Source organism: Globicephala melas, chromosome 16, assembly GCF_963455315.2.
Source record: "Globicephala melas chromosome 16, mGloMel1.2, whole genome shotgun sequence".
In the NCBI taxonomy this organism is placed as follows: Eukaryota; Metazoa; Chordata; class Mammalia; order Artiodactyla; family Delphinidae; genus Globicephala; species Globicephala melas.
Genome location: NC_083329.1, coordinates 62,568,787 through 62,593,793, shown reverse-complemented (window position 1 = coordinate 62,593,793; position 25,007 = coordinate 62,568,787). Strand labels below are relative to the sequence as shown.

Here is a 25,007-nt window from a genome sequence, read left to right as displayed (position 1 = left end):
AGTCCCTACCCTTATGGAGCCTAAGTTCTGTTGGGTTGGCAGACAGTAAACAAACAGGGAAATGAGAATTTCCCAGAAGGAGGGAGCACAAAAGTCCCTCTGACTAACAGAGGTGTTATTGGAAGTCAGGTGGGTACATCTGGGAAGAGCTAGGGAAAGGACCCTTCCCCCTTGGGCAGAGATGATGTTCAGCCAATACATTACGTGTGGACATGCCCTACTGCTTACAATATTAGTGATAAAATAACCACTTCTTTGAGCCTTCCAAGTGTCCCTTCCACTGTCCCAGCTGCCCTGGTCCCTACCCCTAGTCACCCCCATCTTCCCCCTCCATCCAGCAACTGAAGGGGTGAGCCTTGGCCCAGCAGGGCTCCCCGGGAACCCGTTCCTCTGCTACACCTGTGTCTGTTCCTATTGGCTGGGCCCGGGCCTTGATGATTTTTACATATTTTGCCATCCCCCCCCACCTCCAGATACCCAAAACGCCTGCACAAGGTGGTGAGGAAACTGGTCCCGAACTGTGACGTCCGCTTCCTCCTGTCGGAGAGTGGCAGCACCAAGGGGGCCGCCATGGTGACCGCAGTGGCCTCCCGCGTGCAGGCCCAGCGGAAGCAGATTGACAAGGTGCTGGCTTTGTTCCGGCTGACCCGAGAGCAACTTGTGGGCATTCGGGACAAGATGCGGGTTGAGCTCGAGTACGGGCTGAAGAGGGACACCCACCCGCTGGCCACGGTCAAGATGCTGCCCACCTACGTCTGCGGGATGCCAGATGGCACAGGTGGGCCGTGCACAGCTCCCTTCTCTGATGGGCCACCCAGAGCTCGTATCAAAACTCCTTAAATCCAGTTAGGTCTTTTGTTTCAAGAGCCTTGGGTTCATGTCTGTAATGGAGGGAGGAGGGTTGGGGTAGAAGGTTAGTACTCTGCTCAATCTGTTTGCTTTGGCTGATCCACGGCACTGGCAGTGAAGATTACCTAAGTTAGGTTCCATGTGTGTGAAGACCCACATGCTGTTCCCAGGGGCTGCCATCTGGACACTTGGAGTGTCTGGCTTGTCTTCCACCCTCTTCTCTGGCTCTCTTCTCTCCTGGGGCTTGGCTCTCTTCCTCTCCCCTCTCTTCACTTTCTGCCCCTGACTTTTCCGATACTTGATCCTTCTCCTGGTCCTCTGTGCTCGTCTGACGGTAGCCACAAAACAGTGAGGTCAGTTCTTTAGACAGGTTACTCCACCTCTTTGAATCTCATGAGTCTCACCCAGATATAATGACCTTTGTAAAATGCTTCATGGCTTTAATTTGCTTTTGAACGTTTAATTTCATTTTGTGCTCACACCTACTCTGTATGTTATATAAAGAGAATGATTCCCATTTTATGGATGCCAAAACTGAGACTCAGAGAGGTTAGGTGACATACTCAAGGTCACACAGTTGTACTTGGAATCTCTCAACAACAAAGATCTTTTCTAGAGCCAGTATCGTTTGAGTCTACTTGGGGGGAAAACAATAAGAGCAGTAAAAGACGCTATTCAACTATTCATTCTCTCATAGCTTTTATCCTTTTGCCTTTATTCCTCAAAGTTTCATTAAGCACCTGCTACTTGTCAGGCTCTGTTGTAAGCACGGTAACAGAGCAGTGAAGAAAACACAGTCCCTACCCTTATGGAGCCTAAGTTCTGTTGGGCTGGCAGACAGTAGACAAATAAACGCCAGGTGATGCCATGTAATGACAGGGCTATGAAGAAAAATAGACCACCGTCAGGGGTAAGAGAACTGTCTGAGAGTGAGGTCGTTGGCAAATTCAAGGAAGAGCAAAATGACCAGTGTGGCTAGAACAGAGTGAATGAGGCAGGGAGAGAGGTGAGGAATCACACAGAACAGATGCTCTGCAATGTCAGAGAACCGAGAGGCACTGCACTGGGGGGCCCTGGACGGTGATGGACGTCAGACTCAATACAGTTTCTTATTAGTCAGGTGGGGGTGTGAGAATCCAGGGAAGGGGCGAGCAGGACAGAAGAATCATTTCATGCTCAGGATGAACAGCTCCTCTAGGCCATATGACAGGATGGAAGCACCTTCCCGAGTCCATTGTAGTCAGGTAGCCTGGCCTGGATTCACCCTCAGAGCCTCCCTGAGCATAAGTATCATGTGTGGCCTTTACCAGACAGCAAGAAAAGCAGGCTGGCCTCAGATGGGCTCAGGGTGCCTGCCCAGTGCCCTGACACTGTGCTTGGTGACCGCCACACCCCTTTGGCCCATGAGCCCCAGGCAGGCAGGCTCTGGATCTGCTCACTTTCAGCATCACCTCTTCCTCCCAATGCCTGCACACAAGGCCCTGCTCGGTGCGTGCTGGTGGAATGCAGCCCCCACTTTCTCCACCACAGAGAAAGGAAAGTTCCTTGCCCTGGATCTTGGGGGAACCAACTTCCGGGTCCTCCTGGTGAAGATCAGAAGCGGACGGAGGTCAGTGCGAATGTACAACAAGATCTTCACCATCCCCCTGGAGATCATGCAGGGCACTGGCGAAGAGGTAAGTGCCGGGCAGGGGGATCCGCACTCCGAGGTGCCAGCCTGCCACCCTGTACAGTGCAGGCCTGGCGTGACTCCCGCTCTCTGCCTGCAGCTGTTTGACCACATTGTGCAGTGCATCGCTGACTTCCTGGACTACATGGGCCTCAAGGGAGCCCAGCTGCCTTTGGGCTTCACATTCTCATTTCCCTGCAGGCAGGCGAGCATTGACAAGGTAAGACGGCCCAGCCTGGTGGGTCCATTTCCTCCTACACCTGGGGAATCTCGAGACAGCTCTGAGTCACTGTTCATTTTATTTCGGGGTCTCAGGTTCAGGGCAGCTGGAGAGACATGATCGAGAATTTGGACCATTTAAGTTTTTTCTATTTACTGTGTCCCCTTTTCATTATTATTGTTTCTTTGATTGAAGTTTACAAAATAATTTAGTGTACTATAAAGGGACACTTGGATAAGGCTACTGTTAAAAGAGAGGTCAAATCATATTATCGAGAGATAAGAAGAGGTAAGGACCAGTTAAGGCCAGTTATAACTCTTAGTCTACAATATTACCTGGGTCTTCCTGTGTAAACAGGGAAATGCAGTAGGTCGTAGGGTTTTTCTTGTCTGATGAACAAAAGCATACCAGTGCCTCAGAAGAAATGCATTTCTTTCCTGATATTAGAATTTCAGGAGTTTATCACATAGGCACTTACCTAGTTGACATTGAAGAACATCACAGATAATGATTTTAATACATTATTCATAATAATTTAGAAATGTACATCACAAGATTTTTCTTGGAATTCTTGGATAAAAGCACCATTCACCAGTTTATGGAGAACAGAGTACTCTCTCTTGCTCTCTGATAGGCTTATGTCAACCAAACTTACAGGACTGGCATAAAAGCAGAACACCACTCCTTAATTTATAGAGAGAACTCTGGTCAGCACAGCAAGTCAGCCAGAGAGCTCATGACAATAATAAGAATGACACCAAAGATTTGTTAAGATTTTGTCTAATCCAGTCAATGTCCCCATGATGTACACACTAGTTTTGCTTTGTTTATTTTACCATTTCTTATTGTGGTGAAATAGATGTAACATTTACCACTTTGACTGTGTTTAAGTGTACACTGGTACACTTAAAAAGTACAAGTGTACTGTGGCGTTAAGTACACTCACATTGTTATGAAACTGTCACCACTATCCATCTTTCGAACTCTTTCATCTTCTCAAACTGAAACTCTATACCCATTAAACAATAACTCCTCACTTGCCTCTCTCCCAGCCCCTGGTAACCTTTATTTTACTCTCTGTCTCTATAAATTTGACTGTTCTAGGTACCTCATATAAGTAGAATCATAACAGTATTTGTTATTTTGTGACTGGCTTATTTCACTTAGCATAATGTTCTCAAGGCTCATCCACGTAGAATTTCCTTCCTTTTTAAAGCTGAGTGATATTTTATTGTATGTATACACACTATTTTTTTTTTTTTTTTGCGGTACGTGGGCCTCTCACTGTTGTGGCCTCTCCCGTTGCGGAGCACAGGCTCCGGACGTGCAGGCTCAGTGGCCATGGCTTATGGGCCCAGCTGCTCCACGGCATGTGGGATCTTCCCGGACCGGGGCACGAACCCATGTCCCCTGCATCAGCAGGCGGACTCTCAACCACTGCGCCACCAGGGAAGCCCAGAAAAAACTTTTGACAAAATTCAACACCCATTTATGATAAAAACTCTCCAGAAAGTAGGCATAGAGGGATCTTACCTCAACATAATAAAGGCCACATATGACAAACCCACAGCAAACATTGTTCTCAGTGGTGAAAAATTGAAACCATTTCCACTAAGATTAGGAACAAGCCAAGGTTGCCCACTGTCACCACTGTTATTCAACATAGTTTTGGAAGTTTTAGCCACAGCAATCAGAGAAGAAAAAGAAATAAAAGGAATCCAAATCAGAAAAGAAGTAAAGCTGTCACTGTCTGCAGATGACATGATACTATACATAGAGAATCCTAAAGATGCTACCAGAAAACTACTAGAGCTAATCAATGAATTTGGTAAAGTAGCAGGATACAAAATAATGCACAGAAATCTCTTGCATTCCTATACACTAATGATGAAAAATCTGAAAGAGAAATTAAGGAAACACTTCCATTTACCATTGCAACAAAAAGAATCAAATACCTAGGAATAAACCTACCTAAGGAGACAAAAGACCTGTATGCAGAAAACTATAAGACACTGATGAAAGAAATTAAAGATGATACAAACAGGGGCTTCCCTGGTGGCGCAGTGGTTGGGAGTCCGCCTGCCGATGCAGGGGACACGGGTTCGTGCCCCGGTCCTGGAAGATCCCACATGCTGTGGAGCGGCTAGGCCCATGGGCTGTGGCTGCTGAGCCCGCGCGTCCGGAGCCTGTGCTCTGCAGCGGGAGATGCCACAACAGTGAGAGGCCCATGTACCGCAAAAAAAAAAAAAAAAAAGATGATACAAACAGATGGAGAGATATACCATGTTCTTGGATTGGAAGAATCAACATTGTGAAAATGACTATACTGCCCAAAGCAATCTGCAGATTCAATGCATTCCCTATCAAACTACCAATGACATTTTTCACAGAACTAGAACAAAAACGTTCACAATTTGTATGGAAACACAAAAGACCCCGAATAGCCAAAGCAATCTTGAGAAAGAAAAACAGAGCTGGAGGAATCAGGCTCCCTGACTTCAGACTATACTACAAAGCTAAAGTGATCAAGACAGTATGATACTGGCACAAAAACAGAAATATAGATCAATGGAATGGATAGAAAGCCCAGAGATAAACCCACACACATATGGTCACCTTATCTTTGATAAAGGAGGCAAGAATATACAATGGAGAAAAGACAGCCTCTTCAATAAGTGGTGCTGGGAAAACTGGGCAGCTACATGTAAAAGAATGAAATTAGAACACTTCCTAACACCATACACAAAAATAAACTCAAAATGGATTAAAGACCTAAATGTAAGGCCAGATGCTGTCAAACTCTTAGAGGAAAACATAGGCAGAACACTCTGTGACATAAATCACAGCAAGATCCTTTTTGACCCACCTCCTAGAGAAAGGGAAATGAAAACAAAAATAAACAAATGGGACCTAATGAAACTTAAAAGCTTTTAGACAGCAAAGGAAACCATAAACAAGATGAAAAGACAACCCTCAGAATGAGAGAAAATATTTGCCCATGAAGCAACTGACAAAGGATTAATCTCCCAAATTTATAAGCAGCTCAGGCAGCTCAATATTAAAAACACAACCCAATCCAAAAATGGGCAGAAGACCTAAATAGACATTTCTCCAAAGAAGATATACAGATTGCCAACAAACACATGAAAGGATGCTCAACATCATTAATCATTAGAGAAATGCAAATCAAAACTACAATGAGATATCACCTCACACCAGTCAGAATGGCCATCATCAAAACATCTACAAACAATAAATGCTGGAGAGGGTGTGGAGAAAAGGGAACCCTCTTGCACTGTTGGTGGGAATGTAAATTGATACAGCCACTAGGGAGAACAGTATGGAGGTTCCTTAAAAAAGTAGAAACAGAACTACCATACGACCAAGCAATCCCACTACTGGGCGTATACCCTGAGAAAACCGTAATTCAGAAAGAGTCATGTACCACGATGTTCATTGCAGCACCATTTACAATAGCCAGGACATGGAAGCAACCTACGTGACCATCGACAGATGAATGGATAAAGAAGGTGTGGCACATATATACAATGGAATATTACCCAGCCATAAGAAGTGAAGTCATACAGAGTGAAGTAAGACAGAGAAAAACAAACACCGTATGCTAACTCATATATATGGAATCTAAAAAAAAAAAAAAAAAGTGGTTTTGAAGAACCTAGGGGCAGGACAGGAATAAAGACGCAGACGTAGAGTATGGACTTGAGGACATGGGGAGGGGGAAGGGTAAGCTGGGATGAAGTGAGAGTGGCATGGGCATATATACACTACCAAATGTAAAATAGATAGCTAGTGGGAAGCAGCTGCATAGCACAGGGTGATCAGCTGGGTGCTTTGTGACCACCTAGAGGGGTGGGATAGGGAGGATGGGAGGGAGACGCAAGAGGGAGGAAATATGGGGATATATATATACATATAGCTGATTCACTTTGTTATAAAGCAGAAACTAACACACCATTGTGAAGCAATTATGCCCGAATAAAAATTAAGAAAAACAACAACAACTAGAAATAGAACTACCATGTGACCCAGCAATCCCACTACTGGGCATATACCCTGAGAAAACTATAATTCAGAAAGAGTCATGTACCACAGTGTTCATTGCAGCACTATTTACAGTAGCCAGGACATGGAAGCAACCTAAGTGTCCATCTACAGATGAATGTATAAAGAAGATGTGGCACATATATACAATGGAATATTACTCAGCCATAAAAAGAAACAAAGTTGAGTTATTTGTAGTGAGGTGGGTGGACCTAGAGTCTGTCATACAGAGTGAAGTCAGTCGGACAGAGAAAAACAAATACTGTATGCTAACACATATATATGGAGTCTTAAAAAAAAAAAATTTCTGAAGAACCTAAGGGCAAGACAGTAATAAAGATGTGGATGTGGAGAGTGGACTTGAGGACACGGGGAGGGGGAGGGATGGGCTGGGACGAGGTGAGAAAGTGGCATGGACATATGTATACTACTCGATGTAGAACGGATGGCTGGTGGGAAGAAGCTACATAGCACAGGGAGATCAGCTTGGTGCTTTGTGACCACCTAGAGGGGTGGGATAGGTAGGGTAGGAGGGAGATGCAAGAGAGAGGGGGTATGGGGATATATGTATATATATATAGCTGATTCACTTTGTTATATAGCAGAAGCTAATGTACCATTGTAGAGCAATTATACTCCAATAAAGATATTGAAAAAAAATTAATACACATGGGAAGGAGGAAGCTGTGTGCAGCTGTCCATGGTCCTGAATGATCCAGGGCACAGGTGCACCTCCTGACTCAGGACACTGGGCCTTCAGGCCTCTCTCCCAGCAGTTCTGACAGGTTCATGAAGACACAGCTAAGAAGGAGGGGAGACCAGTGGACAGCTGGGAGCAAAGCCATTGATGGCTGGGGAGAAAAAAGAGAGACTTAAAAATTGAAGTAGAGTTGATTTACAATATTATATTAGTTTCAGGTATACAACATAGTAATTTAATATTTTTATAGCTTATACTCCATACAAGGTTATTACAAAATATTGACTATATTCTCTGCGCTGTACATTACATCCTTGTAACTTATTTATTTTATACCTAGTAGTTTATACCTCTTAATCCCTTTCACCTATTTTGCCCCTCTCCTCACTCCTCACCCTTCTGGTAACCACTAGTTCCCAAAAGAGAGACTTAGGTGTGGTACATATATACAATGGAATATTATTCAGCCATAAAAAAGAATTAAATTGGGTCATTTGCAGAGATGTGGATAGACCTGGAGACTGTCATACAGAGTGAAGTAAGTAGAAAGAGAAAAACAAGTATCGTACATTAACGCATATATATGGAATCTAGAATGAACTGGTTTGCAAGGCAGAAATAGAGACACAGATGTAGATAACAAATGTATGGACACCAAGGAGGGGAAGTGGTGGAGGGGGATGAACTGGGACATTGGGATTGATATATACACTAATATGTATAAAATAGCTAACTAATAAGAACCTGCTGTATTAAAAAAATAAAATTCAAAAAAAAATTAGAAATACTTTTTCTCGGTATTATAAAAATTATACAGGCTAATTTTAGGAAAATTAGAAAATATAGGCAAACAAAAAGGAGAGACTAAAAGGTACCAGTAATCTTGTACACAGAGGGAACCACTGTCAACCTCCTGGTGTGTGCATTGTTCCAGGCCTTTTTCCAGATTTGAGTGTGTGTGAGTTTTAAAATAATAATAGAATAATTCACCATCTATATTTGTTTAATGTGAGTTCACTTAACAGTGTATGGTGAGCATCTTTCTCTAACATCTAACGTCTCTTAAAGCATTATGTTTTTATGGTTGTAGAGCATTTCCTATATTGATGTACAAGATGATAGATCCATATTGTTGGAATGACAGGATGCCTCTAGTTTTTCCTGTGAAACAATGCTTTGATTAACATTTTGCAGCTTTATCACAAAGATGTGATTGATTGGGTAAATTAGAACTGGCCTTTGTTCTGTGCAGTCATGGCCAGGGAACATGCGTTGACCCTTGATAAATATGAATTGCTGCAGTTATTCCTCAGCAGTAGACCTTGTCTGAGCATCACGCTCTGTGGCACCTCTGGGCCCAGTGTTAGGGCTACAGATGGAAGCACAGTCAAAAGCATTTGACTACCCGTCAGCTATAGTGCCTTGCATCTATTTGATGCTGAGATTGTGTAGTGGTCCCAGCAAACTATTGTGCCAATGAATTTGCCCTCCTTTCTTACAGGGAACACTCATTGAGTGGACCAAAGGCTTCAAGGCTACTGACTGTGAAGGGGAAGATGTGGTGGACATGCTCAGGGAAGCCATCAAGAGGAGAAATGTACGTTATGGTGTTAAGGCTCATGCCTGACCTTGCCCCTTCCCCGAGGCCCCTCTGCTCTGCCATCCTATACCCAGCCCTGTGACTCTGGCCTCTGCCCACATCAGGCTGATGTGCCCCTCCTGAGCCTGTTTGGCTTGCACATCCTACTTATAGTAGAGCTGCTTCCTTTGCAGGAGTTTGACCTGGACATAGTCGCAGTTGTGAATGACACAGTGGGGACCATGATGACCTGTGGCTATGAAGATCGTAATTGTGAGGTTGGCCTGATTGCAGGTAAGTGATCAGGCATGTCCTATTGGCCTACTCCCATCTGATCTTTTAGAGGTTCCCTTTTAACATAGTGAAGGGCAGGGGGCCATTGTTCCATTACATAGAGGTTCTGAAGCCAGCTTTCTCCAAAGTAGAGACAGAGTTAAGGTTGGGATTCCAGGTCTCCTAATTCTCAAGTCTTTACTTAACATCTTTTTCCCTAAGGGTCCTAAGCCAAGGTTTTCTTTTCTGTTGAGGAAGGAGAATAACGTAGAAAGAGGGGACTTTCAGATTAGCGCCTTAGGGCAGATTATTCTGGGAGGAAGGAGACCCCAGTTGGATCAGGTTGGCACGGGGCTGAGGGAGCTAGATTTTCATGTTGGCTCCAATGTGCACCTCCTCTGTTCTCTGACCTCTTCTGGCTGTCAGGATGCACAGGATGGAGAAGAGTTGGAAAGAAACCTAGGAGAGAAGAAGGGAGTGGCCTGAGGTATGATATAGGCCTTTTAAGGGTCTTTTGGAAAAGTCTGGCAGTGTTTAAGTGCAAGGGTCGATTTCAGGGGGATACTCTAACAGGTGAGGGGACAGGTGGTATTTGAACAGGTGGAGACAGGGGTGATGGGCATTCTCAGTGACAGGCACGGGTTAAGTAATCACAGAATCTGGGAAAGTTGTTCCAGCTGGTTGTCTGGGCTTCCTGCGTTTAAGTAGTACATAGAACAGGAGATGGGGATATATTGAGATGTCTTCAATGCCAACTAAGAGGTTTCATCTCACTCCAACACTTACCTACTTTGTGACCTTGGGCAGGTTGCTTATTCTGTCTGGACTTGAGTTTCCTCATCTGTGGGAAGGGATGGGCTAGATCTAGGAGGACAAAGAGGTAAGATTTGTTTGATTGATGATAATAGTTGCCTGGACTGTTGTGTTGAGAATAGTTCTGAGACCAGGTCATGGACAAAGGAGAAGAGGGTGGCTTTCAGATGCCAGGTGTCTACTTATCCAAGACCAGGTATTCCTCATGGTCCCTTCCAGCTCTGACTGCTAATTCTGTGACTGCTTGGAGCTTACTTGGTGTGCCTGTGGCTTATCAATAATCATGAGGAGAAGGAGGAGGAGGATAATGATATCACAGGTACCAATTCTATGTGGAGGAAACCTACGAACATCGTCTCATTTTTTTTTCTTTATAACAAATCTATAAAGCAGGTATTATTTCCTTTTTACAGATGAAGTAATTGGCTCTCTGAAAGCTGAGATGCTTGTCTAGGGTCACCCAGCTATGAGTGTAAAGCTAGAGTCCACACCCAGTTGTATCTGACTCCAAACCTAAATTCCTATCTACTGTACCCTGCTGGCTCTTTAAGACGTAGTGGTGTCTTTTGAAGACTAAAGTCCTATCTTGACCTTTTAGGAACAGGCAGCAACATGTGCTACATGGAGGAGATGAGGAACATTGAACTGGTGGAAGGGGATGAAGGGAAGATGTGCATAAACACAGAGTGGGGAGGATTTGGAGATAATGGCTGCCTAGATGACATCCGGACCCAGTACGACAAGGAGGTGGACGAGGGGTCCTTGAATCCTGGCAAACAGAGGTGAGGAGGGCAGATGTTGTGCAGTGTACGACTTCAGCAGATCTAAGGGGGCGCCATTTTCATGTTACAGACACCATAGTTTGTATATTTATGACAACTCTCCATCAGATGTTAGTGAAATGTCTTATTTGAACGAAAGCATAAAGTTATGACAAGTTTCCAACAAAGAGAAAGAAGGTGAGCCTCTTTCTAATTACCACAATGTACCATAAGGTCTAGTGGTGGCTTTGGAAGTGAGGCAGAGGTTGTCAAAAAGTCCATTCACTGTGGACTGGGTGTCCCAGAGGTGGGACATGGTGACTTACTGGGCCCTCTCAAGATGGGCTTCTAGTAGGTCCAGTTTAGAGGTCAACATCCTTAGTCTTTCAAGAGCAGGCTGCCAGGTTGGTGATCTCTGTTATTCTGGGGGTGGGGAAGTGGCTGCAGGTGATGGGTGGGAGTCCTGGTTCTCAGCCATGACGTTGTGTCCCAGCATGGGTCACAGTCACTTTGTGAGGTGTATTGCAATTGATAACCATACTAAAAATACTGAAAATAATGATGGTTTAAAAAAAACACAAAACAGAGTACATGTTCACTTGCATTCTCACATACCTTCTTGAATAGGAGAGAAGGGTAGACAGGGATAGAGCTAGCGTGTGGTGGATTGATCATTAGCCTGAGCCCATCCATTACGACAGGGATCGGCAAACTTTTTCTGTAAAGGACCAGATAGTAAATGTTTTACTGTCAGGCCATATGGTCTTTGTCACAACTAAACCCAGTGTCTTACTATATAATATAAGATGAAAATATACATTTATCCTGATGGATGATATCCAAGTGGAAAGTTTGAGCAGATAGGAAATGTAATGGGATGCCTGGGCCACAGGTGCCTCGCTGACTGTTGAACTGAGAAAACTCAATAGGAAGAGGCTCGACAAGACCAAGACCAGCCCTGGTGGTCCCTCACCTTCCTTTGGCACTAGTCTTTGTAGGTGGGAGGCAGGTGAATTGTGGTCAGCCCAGCTGAACCAGGGACCAAAACACAAGGGACCTTAACAAAGGGCCTTACCTCTAAATCCCAAGTTGGGGCATCCAAGTTTTATGTCTGAATCCACTGGAAGCTCACGGTTTTGGAGTGAGAGTTTAAGGGGGTAATATACTTGAATTCACCTGCTGTCACCATTATTTGTCTAAGTGTCAGTTCTTTAGACGGATGAGGTCCTGAGCAGTTAAGAGAACACAAGTCCAGCACGTAAGTCTCAGGCACACTCAGATTTCCATGTGACCCTGCAGGCAGTGGCAGTCCAGCTCTGCATCATTGTTACTAATACTGTCACACATAGCTGGGCAGCGTGCCTGATCAGTGCCGGTCGATTGCAAAGCTCCTTTTTCTCTTGCACCTTCCGCCTTGGAGCTCACAGCCTGATAGAAAGGGGGAAGGGAGCTAACATTTTGGACCACCCTTGGTGTGTGCATACAGTTTAAATGTGTTATCTCATGGAGCAAAAGCTCTAGTGGAACAGATTTCTTCAAATACAAAGCCAAGGAGAACTAGCTTTGGGGCCAGGAAAGGGACTCACTTTAGCTTAGTGTCTACTGTGCACCAGACGGTTGCCTCCCAACAGTCTTGTGGGGTCAGGGTTTTGCTCCCTGTTTTATAGATGATGGTTTAAAGTGCTTGCTCAGGTCATGCAACTAATGTGTGGCAGAGCTGGGACCTAGTTCTTGCTCAATATGGCTCCAAAGCCTGGTCTTCCCACATCATACTGTCTCCTGCATGCACTTCTCTGGGCCTGCTGCCCACTCTGACCCACTGCAACCCAGGCAGCTGGTGGATGCCAATGGCATGCCTTCCACACTCTGACTTGTGATCCTTTCGGATCACACCACTCACCAGCACTGATTTTCCTGCTCTCTCCAACCTTATCCCTCTTCTCTAAACAGATACGAGAAAATGACCAGTGGGATGTACCTGGGGGAGATTGTGCGGCAGATCCTGATTGACTTGACCAAGCAGGGTCTTCTCTTCAGAGGGCAGATTTCAGAGCGTCTCCGGACCAGGGGCATCTTTGAAACCAAGTTCTTGTCTCAGATTGAAAGGTGACTCGTGATCAATTTCACCTGCTTGGCTTGATGTGACAGGCCCTATGTTGGATGTGCCGCTGTCACACCAGGTTCCGGCAGATTTGAAATTTAAAAATAAAAAGAATAAGGGCCTGGATGGGCATAGGGTTGCCTCCTGGGGTTGCTCTCTCTCTCCAGCTGTATGAGGAGCACAGCACCCAGCTGAGGGTCCAGCAGCCTGTCTGGGCCCCGAGGTTCCTAAATGGTTACACAGGAGTTAACTTAGGCTAAAAAATGATCCTCTTTTGATCCTGAAAAGATGATGTGCTCACACTTTATTCTTTAAAGATGATGGGACTTCCTGGGGGTGGCAGACCTTCTTGAGTCTCAGCTTCTAAGGCATCCTGCTCCAATCTTACCATTGCTTGGATCATTTTCTTCTCCCTCCCGCTTGAGCATCTAGGGATGGGGGCCTGTGAGCCCCGCGGAGCGGGTTCTAGGACCCCAGGAATAGGTCCTGACGTCCTGCTCTGCTTGCCTGCAGCGATCGGCTGGCCCTCCTCCAGGTCAGGAAGATCCTGCAGCAGCTTGGCCTGGACAGCACGTGTGAGGACAGCATCGTGGTGAAGGAGGTGTGCGGAGCTGTGTCCCGGCGCGCGGCCGAGCTCTACGGTGCCGGCCTGGCCGCCGTCGTGGAGAAGAGGAGGGAAGACCAGGGGTTTGAGCACCTGAAGATCACCGTGGGCGTGGATGGCACCCTGTACAAGCTGCACCCGCAGTGAGTGCTCCAGAGAGGCAGGGGTGGGGCTGCTGAGGCTGAGTGTGGACCCTGGGGAATCTGACAGACAAAATGCAGGCCCTGGGGGCTCTGCTTCCTAGTGCTGTGATGTGGGGTGTTCACCACCCTCTCTGAACCCCAGGCTCCTCATCTGTAACAGGCAGGCAGTAATAATCTCTGCCTCCTAGGCCTGCATCAGGGTTGAGTGAGTTCCTACATGAAAAGTGCTCTACACAGTGCTCAGTAAATACAAGTGATTATTATTAACACAGTCTCACCTGACCTCACAGGGAGCAATGAGAACTGACTATTTTGCACAGTACAGAGCATGTGACAAGTATGAGCTCAGAGTCAGGAGGCAGAAGGATTAAGAGTGAGTTTGAATCCTGGCTTCACCACTTAGAAGCTGGGGGTCCCAGGGCCAGTTTCTTACCCCCTTTGACCCTAATTCTTTATCTCTAAAATGGTGACAAAAATCATACCTACCCCATAGGCTGTCAGGAGAATTAAGTCAAATAGTGTCTGTAGACTACGTGGCACATCGAAAAGATGGCAGTGAAAGCTTTTATTTTTATTTAATGTTTTATATTTTGTTTTGGGGATGAAGCTAATAAAAGCTTATAGAAATTTCCAATCCTGCTGAAATGTATACATGAGCATATTATTACTGTAATCCTTGATTCTTAGCCCTTCCTATGATGCTGACTAATTATCCAGAATAACTGACTAATATCTTTTCTTCATTTTCCCCTTGGGGGTCATATTTTTGGTGTGGTTCCTACAAGCCTCTTCCTTTGAACCAAGACCTGACCAAGGGACAGAAACCACATGACCATTTCAATAGGTGCAGACAAAGCAGTTGATAAAATCTAGCACCTTTCATGATAAGAGCACTCAACGAACTAGGAATAAGGGAGCTTCTTTAATCTGGTAAAAGCATCTATGAAAAACCCACAGCTGACATCATACTTAGGGGCGAGACACTGGATGCTTTTCCCTTAAAATTAGGATGAAGACAAGGATGTCCACTCTTGCCACTGCTGTTCAACATTGTACTGCTTCTAGCACTGCCTCCAGATGGTTGTGTGGTTTTGCCTCTCAGTCAAGTTTTGATTCAAGGGAGAGGCTTATAGGAACCAGACCAAAAATGTGTGACCTCAAGCAGAAAATCAAGGGTGAGTCTACACAAGGCAGTTAGGCAAGAAAAAGAAATAAAAGACATCTATATTGGAAAGGCAAAACTAAAACTGTCTTTGCAGATGACATGATTTTGTATATAGAAATCCTAAGGTATCCACAAAAAGCTATTGGAAGGAGCTGAGAAACAAATTCAGCAAGGTTTCAGGATGCAAGATCAGTGTACAAAAATCATTTGCATTTCTATGCATTAACAATGAATAATCTGAAAATGAAATTAAGAAAATAGCATCAAAAAGAATAAAATACTTAGTAGTAAATTTAATAAAAGAAGTGTAAGGCTTGTACATTGAAAACTACAAAACATCGTTCAAATAAAGAAAACCTAAATAAATGGAAAAACATCCCATGCTAGTGGATTGTGAAACTTAAGATTGTAAAGAGAGCAACTTCCCAAATCTTTTGTTTCTAATTGAAGTATAGTTGACATGCAATATTATATTAGTTTGAGGTATGCAACATAGTTATTTGACATTTATGTGATCACCACAACGTCTAGTAACCATCTGTCACTGTATAAAGTTATAGCAATATTATTGACTATGTTCTCTATGCAGTATATTATCCCCCAACTTACTTATTTTATAACTGGAGGTTGGTGCCTCTTAATACCCTTCATCTATTTTGCCCAACCCTCTAGTCCCCTCCCTTGTGACAATCACCAGTAGTTTGTTCTCTGTATCTGTAACACTGTTTCTGTTTTGTTTGTTCATTTGTTTTGTTTTTTAGATTTCACATATAAATGAAATCATGTAGTATTTGCCTTTCTCTGTCTGACTTATTTCACTTAGCATAATACCCTCTAGGTCCATCCATCTTTTTTGCAAATGGCAAGATTTCATTCTTTTTATGGCTGAGTAATATTCCGTTGTGTATATATGTACCATATCTTCTTTATCCATTCACGTATTGATGGGCACTTGGTTTGCTTCCATATCTTGGCTATTGTAAATAATGCTGCCGTGAACATAGGAATGCATATATCTTTGCTAATTAGTGTTTTTGTTTCCTTTGGATGAATACCCAGGAGTGGAATTAGTGGATCATATGGTAGTTCTATTTTTAATTTTTTGAGAAGCCTCCATACTGTTTTCCATAATGGCTGCACCAATTTACATTCTCACCATCAACTGATGAATGGATAAGCAATCTATTTTCCATCTATGCAATGGAATATTATTCATAAAAAGGAAGAAGTACTGATACACGCTACAACTAAGTGCTGATGATGCTTCTCTTTTTCTTTCTTATAGCTTTTCTCGGATATTGCAGGAAACTGTGAAAGAACTAGCTCCTCGATGTGATGTGACATTCATGTTGTCAGAAGATGGGAGTGGAAAGGGAGCAGCTCTGATCACTGCTGTGGCCAAGAGGTTACAGCAGGCACGGAGGGAGAACTAGGAACCCCTTGGGGTTGGGCCGCATGTGCCTTGGATACTGACCAGCCTTTCCTCTGGCAGATGAGTTGGTCAGAGACCAGCAGGCAAGCTTCTGGCTGACTTCACCTTCTGGATAGCCAAAAGAGAACCCCAGGTTCTTGGGTACTCTTAGCATTTTGTTACTGGTTTTCAAGGGCATTAAATGACATCTCTGTTTGGCGTGTTTGGACCAAAGATGGGCCAACTTATAAAATCAAAGCATTGGGCCCAAGAGATCCCCTTTCAGCAAGTCTTTCAGTTGAGACCTGAGCTGTTAGTTCTCTATGGCTTTGGGTCCTGTGGCTGCTGGGCTCAGAAACAAATACACGATCTGCCCATGTGGCCTGGCTGGCTGAATTCCCCACTGGGATGCTTCAGCCATTGCTTGTAATAGATTGAGCCATCTACTTGTGGATGCACATTTGAGAGGGATTGGGGCTTAATCAACTGGAGATCGAATCTAACTTGTCATTAACTTGTCATGTTGACTTCAAGCGTGAAGAGAGAACAAAAACTTTGGAGTATTCAGCCCCAGGATGAAGAAGCGTTGATTGCCAGGGAGCCCTGTAGGAAACTTGTCATGCTTAAAGTGAGTTATATCAGCACCCTGTAGGATTTTGTTTCTCAGTAAACGTGTGTGATGGGGAGGGTGCTGTTTGGGGCACCTGTTATCATTTTACATGTGGTTTTTGTCACTGCTGATAATTGTTTTAAGGACTGTTAGGTATATGAAATCCAGTAAATGAATAAAAATATTTGATTTCCCAAGAATCTTTGCATGAGGTTTTAATATTTCATCTGGGAGGCTTGCTTGGTCACTTCACGCTCTGTTGGTGGAATGAGGGACCCATAGAGTCAGAAGTTGCTGACAGCATCTCTCTAGTTCAAACTTCTTACCAACAGGGGAAAAATATATGGAATATCTTCTATAATAACTTTGACAGATTATCCGAATTTCATTTACATGAATACTGGTTGGGCATTTACCACATGATTCTACAGCTATTGCTTTTTTTTTTTTTTTTTTTTTTTTTTTTTTTTTTTTTGCGGTACGCGGGCCTCTCACTGTTGTGGTCTCTCCCGCTGCGGAGCACAGGCTCCGGACGCGCAGGCTCAGCGGCCGTGGCTCACGGGCCCAGCCGCTCCACGGCATGAGGGATCTTCCCGGACCAGGGCATGAACCCATGTCCCCTGCATCGGCAGGTGGACTCTCAACCACTGCGCCTCCAGGGAAGCCCAGCTGTCGCTTTTGAACAGCTGGAGTTGACCAGAAGTCCTTTCACCCTCCAAACTAACCTATGCCTCACTGGAACTTGGCCCCTCCCACATGCCCCATCAGTCTCCATTCTACCCTCCAGAACTAAGAGGAATTGGCCTGTTCCTGACCATTTTCCCAGTGGACATCCTCTCTCTATTTCTCTTCATTTCATCACCTACCCCACACCTCTCTGCCCTTTATCTGAACCACCCATAACTTTCTACCTTGTCACAGAGTTATCTGTATGCATTTCTTATTTGGCCTGGTAGATTGTAAGATCTTTGTTAGATACGTTTTTGTTTTGCCCCAGTGAACTCAGTGCTGTGCCATTCTTATTAAATACTTACTGGATGGAGGCATGATTGAAATAAAGTGTTCCAAGAAATGTTTCTTAGAAAAAGTGGAGACCATTATCATGGGAAACAAACTGAAAAGAATAATATTCCAGATCATCCAGGTTGATTTACTCTGATTTATGTACTTATTCCTAGTGCTAATTGTCACCATGTGCTGAAGCAGGATGTTCAGACAGACAGAATGGAGGAGGCTGGAGGAGGGTAAGAGAGAGGCCAGCTGAGGCCGGGGACAGATGAGGGGGCTGAGGTTCCCTGGGAAATATTTTTTCATACATTTATGAAACAGGTATGGAGATACTGTTGTGGACAGGTTCTAGATTTACCAAAATGAACTTTTTTGTATTTTAGAGTTATACCTCTCTGCAGAGATGTTGTGTAGATTTGTTAAAATTATGTTTTTGTATTTTGAGGTTATGCTTCCTTGGGGAAATGTTTCACCTTAACAGATTTTGTCTTAGTCAACCCCAAACCTTGTTGTCCTTGTTATCTTTCCCCAGTTCTCCTCTTCCTCGGTAAGACACCCCCAGCTCCAAGTCCCGCTCTCTCCTGGTTCTGCTGCGGGGTCTCTCCCTTTGCCATCCTACCTGGATGGATGATCTGGCCCAGAGATTCAGGGAGTTGCACCACCACATTCTCCTACAACCTGGTCTTTCAGCACATGTTTGGTAGGTTCAAGGTCACCTGGCCTACTTGTTTTTCAGTTTTGGTCTCTTACAAGAAAGAGAAGCCCCAAGGTATCTATCCCAAGGTATGTAGGCAATCTTGTACATTGTGAGTAATTGATAGCATCATAGAATCCTAGAACCAGAACGGAACTGCAGAGAGGGCAGACATCCATTTTGCTGTGTTTGGACAGGCCAGCCCCTGAAACACCCGGGGCAATGGAGGGCTAACTTCTCCTCAAAGTTTACTAGGCAAGACCAGCGACCATGCAACCAGGTAAACTGTCCTCGTGCAAATCCCACGGACATCCTCTTAGGAAGGGCTTCGTGATTATCTACATTTTCTACCACTGTGGTGACTCTCTGCCAGTAACCTTTTGGCTGGAAAGAGCTGATGAATATAGATTTAAGAACTAGACTTTCCCCACGATTCTGACTCTCCAGAACAAATGACCTCATTCCCACTTGTCTGTCTTCAGACATCTTGTTTCCTCTTCCTTCCATTAGCTGGAATGGGCACTCCATGAGAATAAGGACTTGGGTCTCAGTTTTCGTGTTCTCCCCAGAGCCTACCACAGTGGCTGGCATTGAGTAGCCATTGGACAATTCTCTAAATGAATGAATGAATAAATGCTAAAACAAGCATGTGAATGAATTATTGCTCTCCTTTGAATCACTCCATTCTTCTGTCTCAGCCAGTGGCACTTGAGCCTTATACACAGTAGACACTCTATAAATGATAGTTCAACAAATGCTAAGCCCTGTTCTAGGCACTGAGGACCCAATGAAATGTAAGGTACCATTCCTGCTTTGTGAGAACTCGCAGGCTAACAGGGAAGGAAAGACATAAATATATGCTTTACGATATGGTAAACAGGAACAAGATGAACACACAATTCGTGACCATGTCCTGCATCCTTTAGATCGGGAACTCTCAATCTTTGTGTGTGTGCGCGCATGTATGTGTGCACACACATGTGTGTGCATGTGCACCATAAACCCCTTTGGCAATCTTATGAAACCTATGGATCCTTTCTCAGAATGTTTTTAAATGCATTAAATACCTAGGATTACAAAGGAAGTCAGTGGTAGTGAATTACAGTTATTAGAATATTAAAGTGGTAGTATGGTAATAGATGTGCTTATTTGTTAATGCCTTCTATGACAAGTTCCAGCAGGAACCTAATAACAATCATAATTTTCCTGATGAGTGTAAACAGTATTTTGAGACATTTGTAACAACAGCACGTATATGAAAACTTCCATGGTTCCCACTGGAGACAAAGTTACAGGTGCTGCTAAAACTACTGTGGTTTGCTGCCCACATTCATAATGGATGGAGAGGCTAAATTTCAATTAGAGGTGATTGAAATAAAGTTGAAACTCTTTTCCAGAGAAGTTTATGAACTCCTTGCTTTGAGAGTCCCCCCTCCCCCCCCCCACCATGGGGCCCAGGTTAATCATCTCTGATCAAAATGTTCTAATAGAACTGGCACATTTAGGGATAGCATCTTAGATGGCAGAGAGGCAGTATGCTTGGATTCAGAAGAACTAGGTGTGCTATTTAACCTTCCTGAGCTTCAATTTCCTCATGTGCAAGAGGAGACTTTATAACAGCCTAACGTGGTTATGTGAACAATACAAGCTAAACTGTGGACATGTGGATAAGCTATGAGCCGTTTGTACACGTGTGAGGTGGTGTGTTAAGGTCGGTAGCCGTTGTTGGGGGCCCGTCTTATCATGGGTATGATCAACATTAAGGTCCCTGCAAGCCTATTGTCCGAACATATGGCTGGCTAATGACTGGCAACTGGGGGAAATGCATTTCTCACAACCCCTTCCTACCACCTCTGACATCTTGATATTCCCTCTCTTGCCATTTCACAGTTGAAATTCCTGGTGAACCATATTTTATTAGAGAAAGGAGGAGACTTGGGAGAGGTTGGGTAATAACAGGGGAATCTGGTAGCTCATATATGGGGTGAAATAGGAGAGATGACTAGAGTAGAAGAGTTGGATTCTTTTCTGGTCCAGCCAGGGAAAGAATGAAGCTGGGGAGAAAGTGAAAATACTAAAAAATCTTCCAGGTTTTGTTTTTGTTTTTCCTAATGAGAAGAAAAGAGATAGGGAGAAAGGTAGGTTATTGACAACTTGGAATCAGCATGGCTTGAGGGATTGACCTAAAGAACAGGGATGGACTAAGCACAAAGGACAGTTCCAGCGTCTACGATTCACATCATGGTCTATTTGTGGCCCAGTTCCTAACAAGTCACCTCTGTGGTAGCTAGCATGGTCTAAAGTGGCCTTTCACAAAATACGTTCACAGTTTAACTGGATGTTCCCAAGTTCACCAGTTCCTGGAGTCAGTCACCCTTTCCTTTAATACTTAAATAAGATGGCTTATTTCTCCATCCCACTTACTACAGAGAGGTCTCTCTCCCACCCTAGTATTTCAGCAATTCCTGGAGGGAATGCTTATATCTTCCCTTTACTCCTCTAATTCCTGTCTCCAGTTTGCTTCCCCCCATCTCAATTGATCCCACACTTCCTGCAGCTACTTCCTCTCTGTTTTGCCGGCTGTGTGGAACTGTCTCTTTTTGATTCCCCAAAACACCGTTAACTCAAGGCCAGTGGCAGGAACAGACTTAGCTAAAGGTTTGGGGATTGTGGAGGGGGACTACATCACACAATAGGAAACTATTTTAGTTTTTAATTTTTTTTTGGCCATGCCACGCGGCTTACGGGTATGTTAGTTCCCCAATCGGGCATTGAACCCGGGCCCTGGCAGTGAGAGCGCCAAGTCCTATCCACTGGACCACCAGGGAATTCCCAGGAAAAAAACTTAAATATGAAATACTAGATATCAAAGTTCTATGACCATCCCTGCCCCAGAGAACTTCTCACTGGCCATCTTTCTCCATAGGCTCTGCTGGCTACATGTTTTATGGATTCTTCCCACTTTCTCTGGAGACTTCTTTCTCCTCTTCTGTGAATTCTGGACTCCTCCATAAAATGAAAACTTCCTATAGTTTTATTTTACAGAGTAAGTGATTCTCCTGTGGTCTCAATCCACTCCTAGGGCAGCCCAAGGGACCACACCTTTCCCAAACAAAAAGGCCTGTTGACGTGTTTGGATGAACACCTTTGAGAGAAATAGAAGGATTTTCTCTCTAAAAGGAATTATTCTGTTCTCTTAGAGTCAAGCTACAACGAGCGTTTTTCCTTGACATATAGTAAATTGCGTATATTTAAAGTGTATAATTTGATACAATTTGATGACATCATTACCACAATCGAGATAATGAACATTAACCACCAAAAGTTTCCTTGTGACCCTTTGTAATCCCTCCTTCCTGCCCCTCTCTTCCTCCTTCATACTTGTGTAACTACTGATTTGCTTTGTTTTTAATATAATTTCTTTTGCACTTTTTAGAATTTTATATAAATGGAAGCATACATTGGTACACTTTTTTGATCTAGCTTCTTTCACTCAGCATACTTATTTTGATACTCACTCATGCTGTTGCAAGTACGAAGTGTCCATTCCTTTTATTGCTGAGTATTCCATTGTGTTAATATACCACAGTTTGTTTATCCATTCACCTTTTCATGGGTATTTGGGTTGTTTCCAATAGCCAATAGTTTTTGGCTATTAAAAATAAAACAGCTATGAACATTGTATACATACAAGTCTTTATATGGATATATACTTTCATTTCTCTTGGGTAAATACCTCAGAATGGAAAAGCTAGGTCATTTGGTTAAATTTTTAGGCAAAAGCCAAATTATTTTCCAAAGTAGTTGAACCATTTTGTTTCTTTAAGCTCCACTCATAAATGAAATCATATAGTATTTGTCATTGTCTGGCTTAGAATGTTGATTTCTTTAAAAGTACCTTAGTAGGTTGTCAGTCTCTTAGGACTGATGTTAAGAAAGAGCTGTTCTGGTAATTGTATTGATGTTGTATTGCATCTGTAGATCAGTTTGGGGAGAATGATCTCTTTAAACTGTTAATTCTTCCTAGTCATTAACATGGGATGTCTCTCTTTTGATTATGTCTTCCCTGATGTTTTCCAAAAAGCTTTGTAATTTCCTATATAGGTCTTGCACTTTTTTTTAATCTTAGGTTTATTTTTAGGTAGTTTGTAGTTTTGTTGTGATTATAAATTAAGTCCTTTAAAAATTTTTTTAGTTCCTGATTGTTCGGTTGCTGATGCAAAGAAATGCAATTGACTTTAAGAGTAAATTGCAAAGATCATGACCCTTTACCCCTAAAAAAGTCATCCTGTATTTATTGGGAACAACAACAATCTCTTACAAAACCACAGTGCAATTATCAAATTTAGGAATATCTTATTATTTCTAGTTATTTAGATTATTTTGAATTTTATGTATTGACAATCATATAATCCACAAATAATATCAGTTTTATTTCTTCTTTTCTACTCTTTTCACTTTTAATTTTCTTCTTGTCTTAATTTACGCCATCTAAATCATACAGTGCAATGTCGAAGTGAAGTGATGTTGGTGAGCATCTTTGTCTTATGCCTGATTTTTATAGGGTATACCCAAACATTTCCTCATTTAGCATAATTTTTGTGTATTTTCTTAGGAGTAACTTTTATCAGAGTAAATAAGTTCTCTTTCGATCATAGTTTGTGAAGACTTTCTTTTCCCATGATCAGGTATTGAAATTTATCAAATTATTTTACTATGTCTATTGATACATCTTAATTTTTTCTCAATTGCTTACAATAATGAGTACTATCTATTAGTTTAATAATATTAAACCATCCCTGCAGCCCTGAGATAGACCCGTCTTGGTCATGGTTCATTACTGTTTTTATAACTGTTAGATTTGATTTGCTAATATTTTATTTAGAACTTCTGCATCTTTATAAGTGGAATGAGCTTATAAACTTTCTTTTTTGTACTGTCATTGTCTTGTTTTTGTAGGGTTATACTAGCCTCATAGAATGAGTTTTTATTCTCTGGAAGAATTCATTGAAAGTTTTGTGGAACTCACCTATAAAACCATTTGGGCCTTTTATTTTCCTTGGGGTAAGATTTTTAATTACTGCTTCAATTTTTTGAATAATCAGATTATGCAAGCTTTCCATTTTTTCTTAATCAAGTTGGTAGATTGTATTTTTCCCAGAATTTATCCATTTTGTCTTCTTTTTAAAATATATTTGCATACATTTTTTAGATTTCTATATAATTCATGTAACAACGTGCACCACCTTAAAGTATAAAATTCAGTGGTCTTTAGAGCGTTAACAAGTTGTGCAACCATCACCAGTATATAATCCCCGAACATTTTCATCATCCTAAAAACTCCATACCCATTAGCCGGTCACTCCCGTTTCTTCTAACCCCCAGCCCCTGGCAACAACTAATCAACTTTCTGACTCTATGGATTTGCCTGTTTTGAAATTTTCATGTCATGGAATCACACAATATGTGCCCTCTTGTGTCTGACTTCTCTCACTCAGCATAATGTTTTCAAGGTATTCATTCATGTTGTAGCATGTATCAGAACTCATTCCTGTTAAATGCCAAATAATTCCATTGTATGTGTATACAACATTTTGTTTATTCATTCATAAGTCGATGGACATATGCTTGCTTCTACATTTGGCTATTATGAATAATGCTACTATGACTTTTTTTAATAAGTTCTTGTGTGAACATATGATTTTGATTCTCCTGGATGTATATCTAGGGATGCAATTGCTAGGCCAAATGGTAATTCTAAGTTTAAAATTTTTGAGGAACTTTCAAATTGTTTCCCAAAGTGGCTGTATCATTTTACCTTCCCACCACAGCAGTGTGTGTGTGTGTGTGTGTGTGTGTGTGTGGGTGGGTGGGTGGGTGTGTGTGTGTGTGTGGGTGTGGTGTGGTGTGACATCACACCACCACATCCTCACCAACGCTTATTAGTATCAGTCTTTTTGATTATAGCCATCCTAGTTGGTATGAAGTAATATCTCACTATGGTTTAGATTTTCATTTCCCTAGTGACTAATGATATTGAGCATCTTATTATGTACTTGTTGGCTATTTGTGTATCTTCTTTGGAGACATGTCTACTAAAATCCTTCGCACATTTTAAAAAATTAGTTATTCCTCTTTTTATTGTTGAGTTTTAAGTGTTCTTTATATATTCTGAATTCTAGACCATTTTCAGATGTATGGTTTACAAATAATTTCTCCCATTTTGGTGAGTTGTCTTTTCATTTCCTTGATAGTGTCCTTTGAAGCATATAAGTTATAATTTTCACAAAGTCTGATTTATTATTTCTTCTGTTTGTGCTTTTGGTGTTATATCTAGAAAACCAC

At 42.8% G+C, this 25,007-nt stretch overlaps 1 protein-coding gene across 7 annotated transcripts in view; it reads left to right on the top strand.

The window, feature by feature from the left end:
- Positions 1–17,159, top strand: part of HKDC1 (hexokinase domain containing 1) — a 52,014-nt gene extending 34,855 nt beyond the window's left edge. For 6 of the 7 annotated variants that reach the window (XM_060285948.1, XM_060285949.1, XM_030862443.2 and 3 more), the window contains 9 exons: positions 474–778; positions 2,380–2,525; positions 2,619–2,738; positions 9,002–9,097; positions 9,274–9,373; positions 10,764–10,947; positions 12,877–13,032; positions 13,541–13,774; positions 16,225–17,159. In XM_060285948.1, coding sequence (XP_060141931.1) covers positions 474–778; positions 2,380–2,525; positions 2,619–2,738; positions 9,002–9,097; positions 9,274–9,373; positions 10,764–10,947; positions 12,877–13,032; positions 13,541–13,774; positions 16,225–16,372 — 1,489 coding nt within the window. In that variant the 3' untranslated portion in view covers positions 16,373–17,159. Of the gene's footprint in view, positions 1–473; positions 779–2,379; positions 2,526–2,618; positions 2,739–9,001; positions 9,098–9,273; positions 9,374–9,778; positions 9,840–10,763; positions 10,948–12,876; positions 13,033–13,540; positions 13,775–16,224 lie in introns of those variants that run through there. The other variant, XM_060285951.1, reaches the window with a different exon arrangement.
- The last annotated feature ends 7,848 nt before the right edge of the window (positions 17,160–25,007 follow it).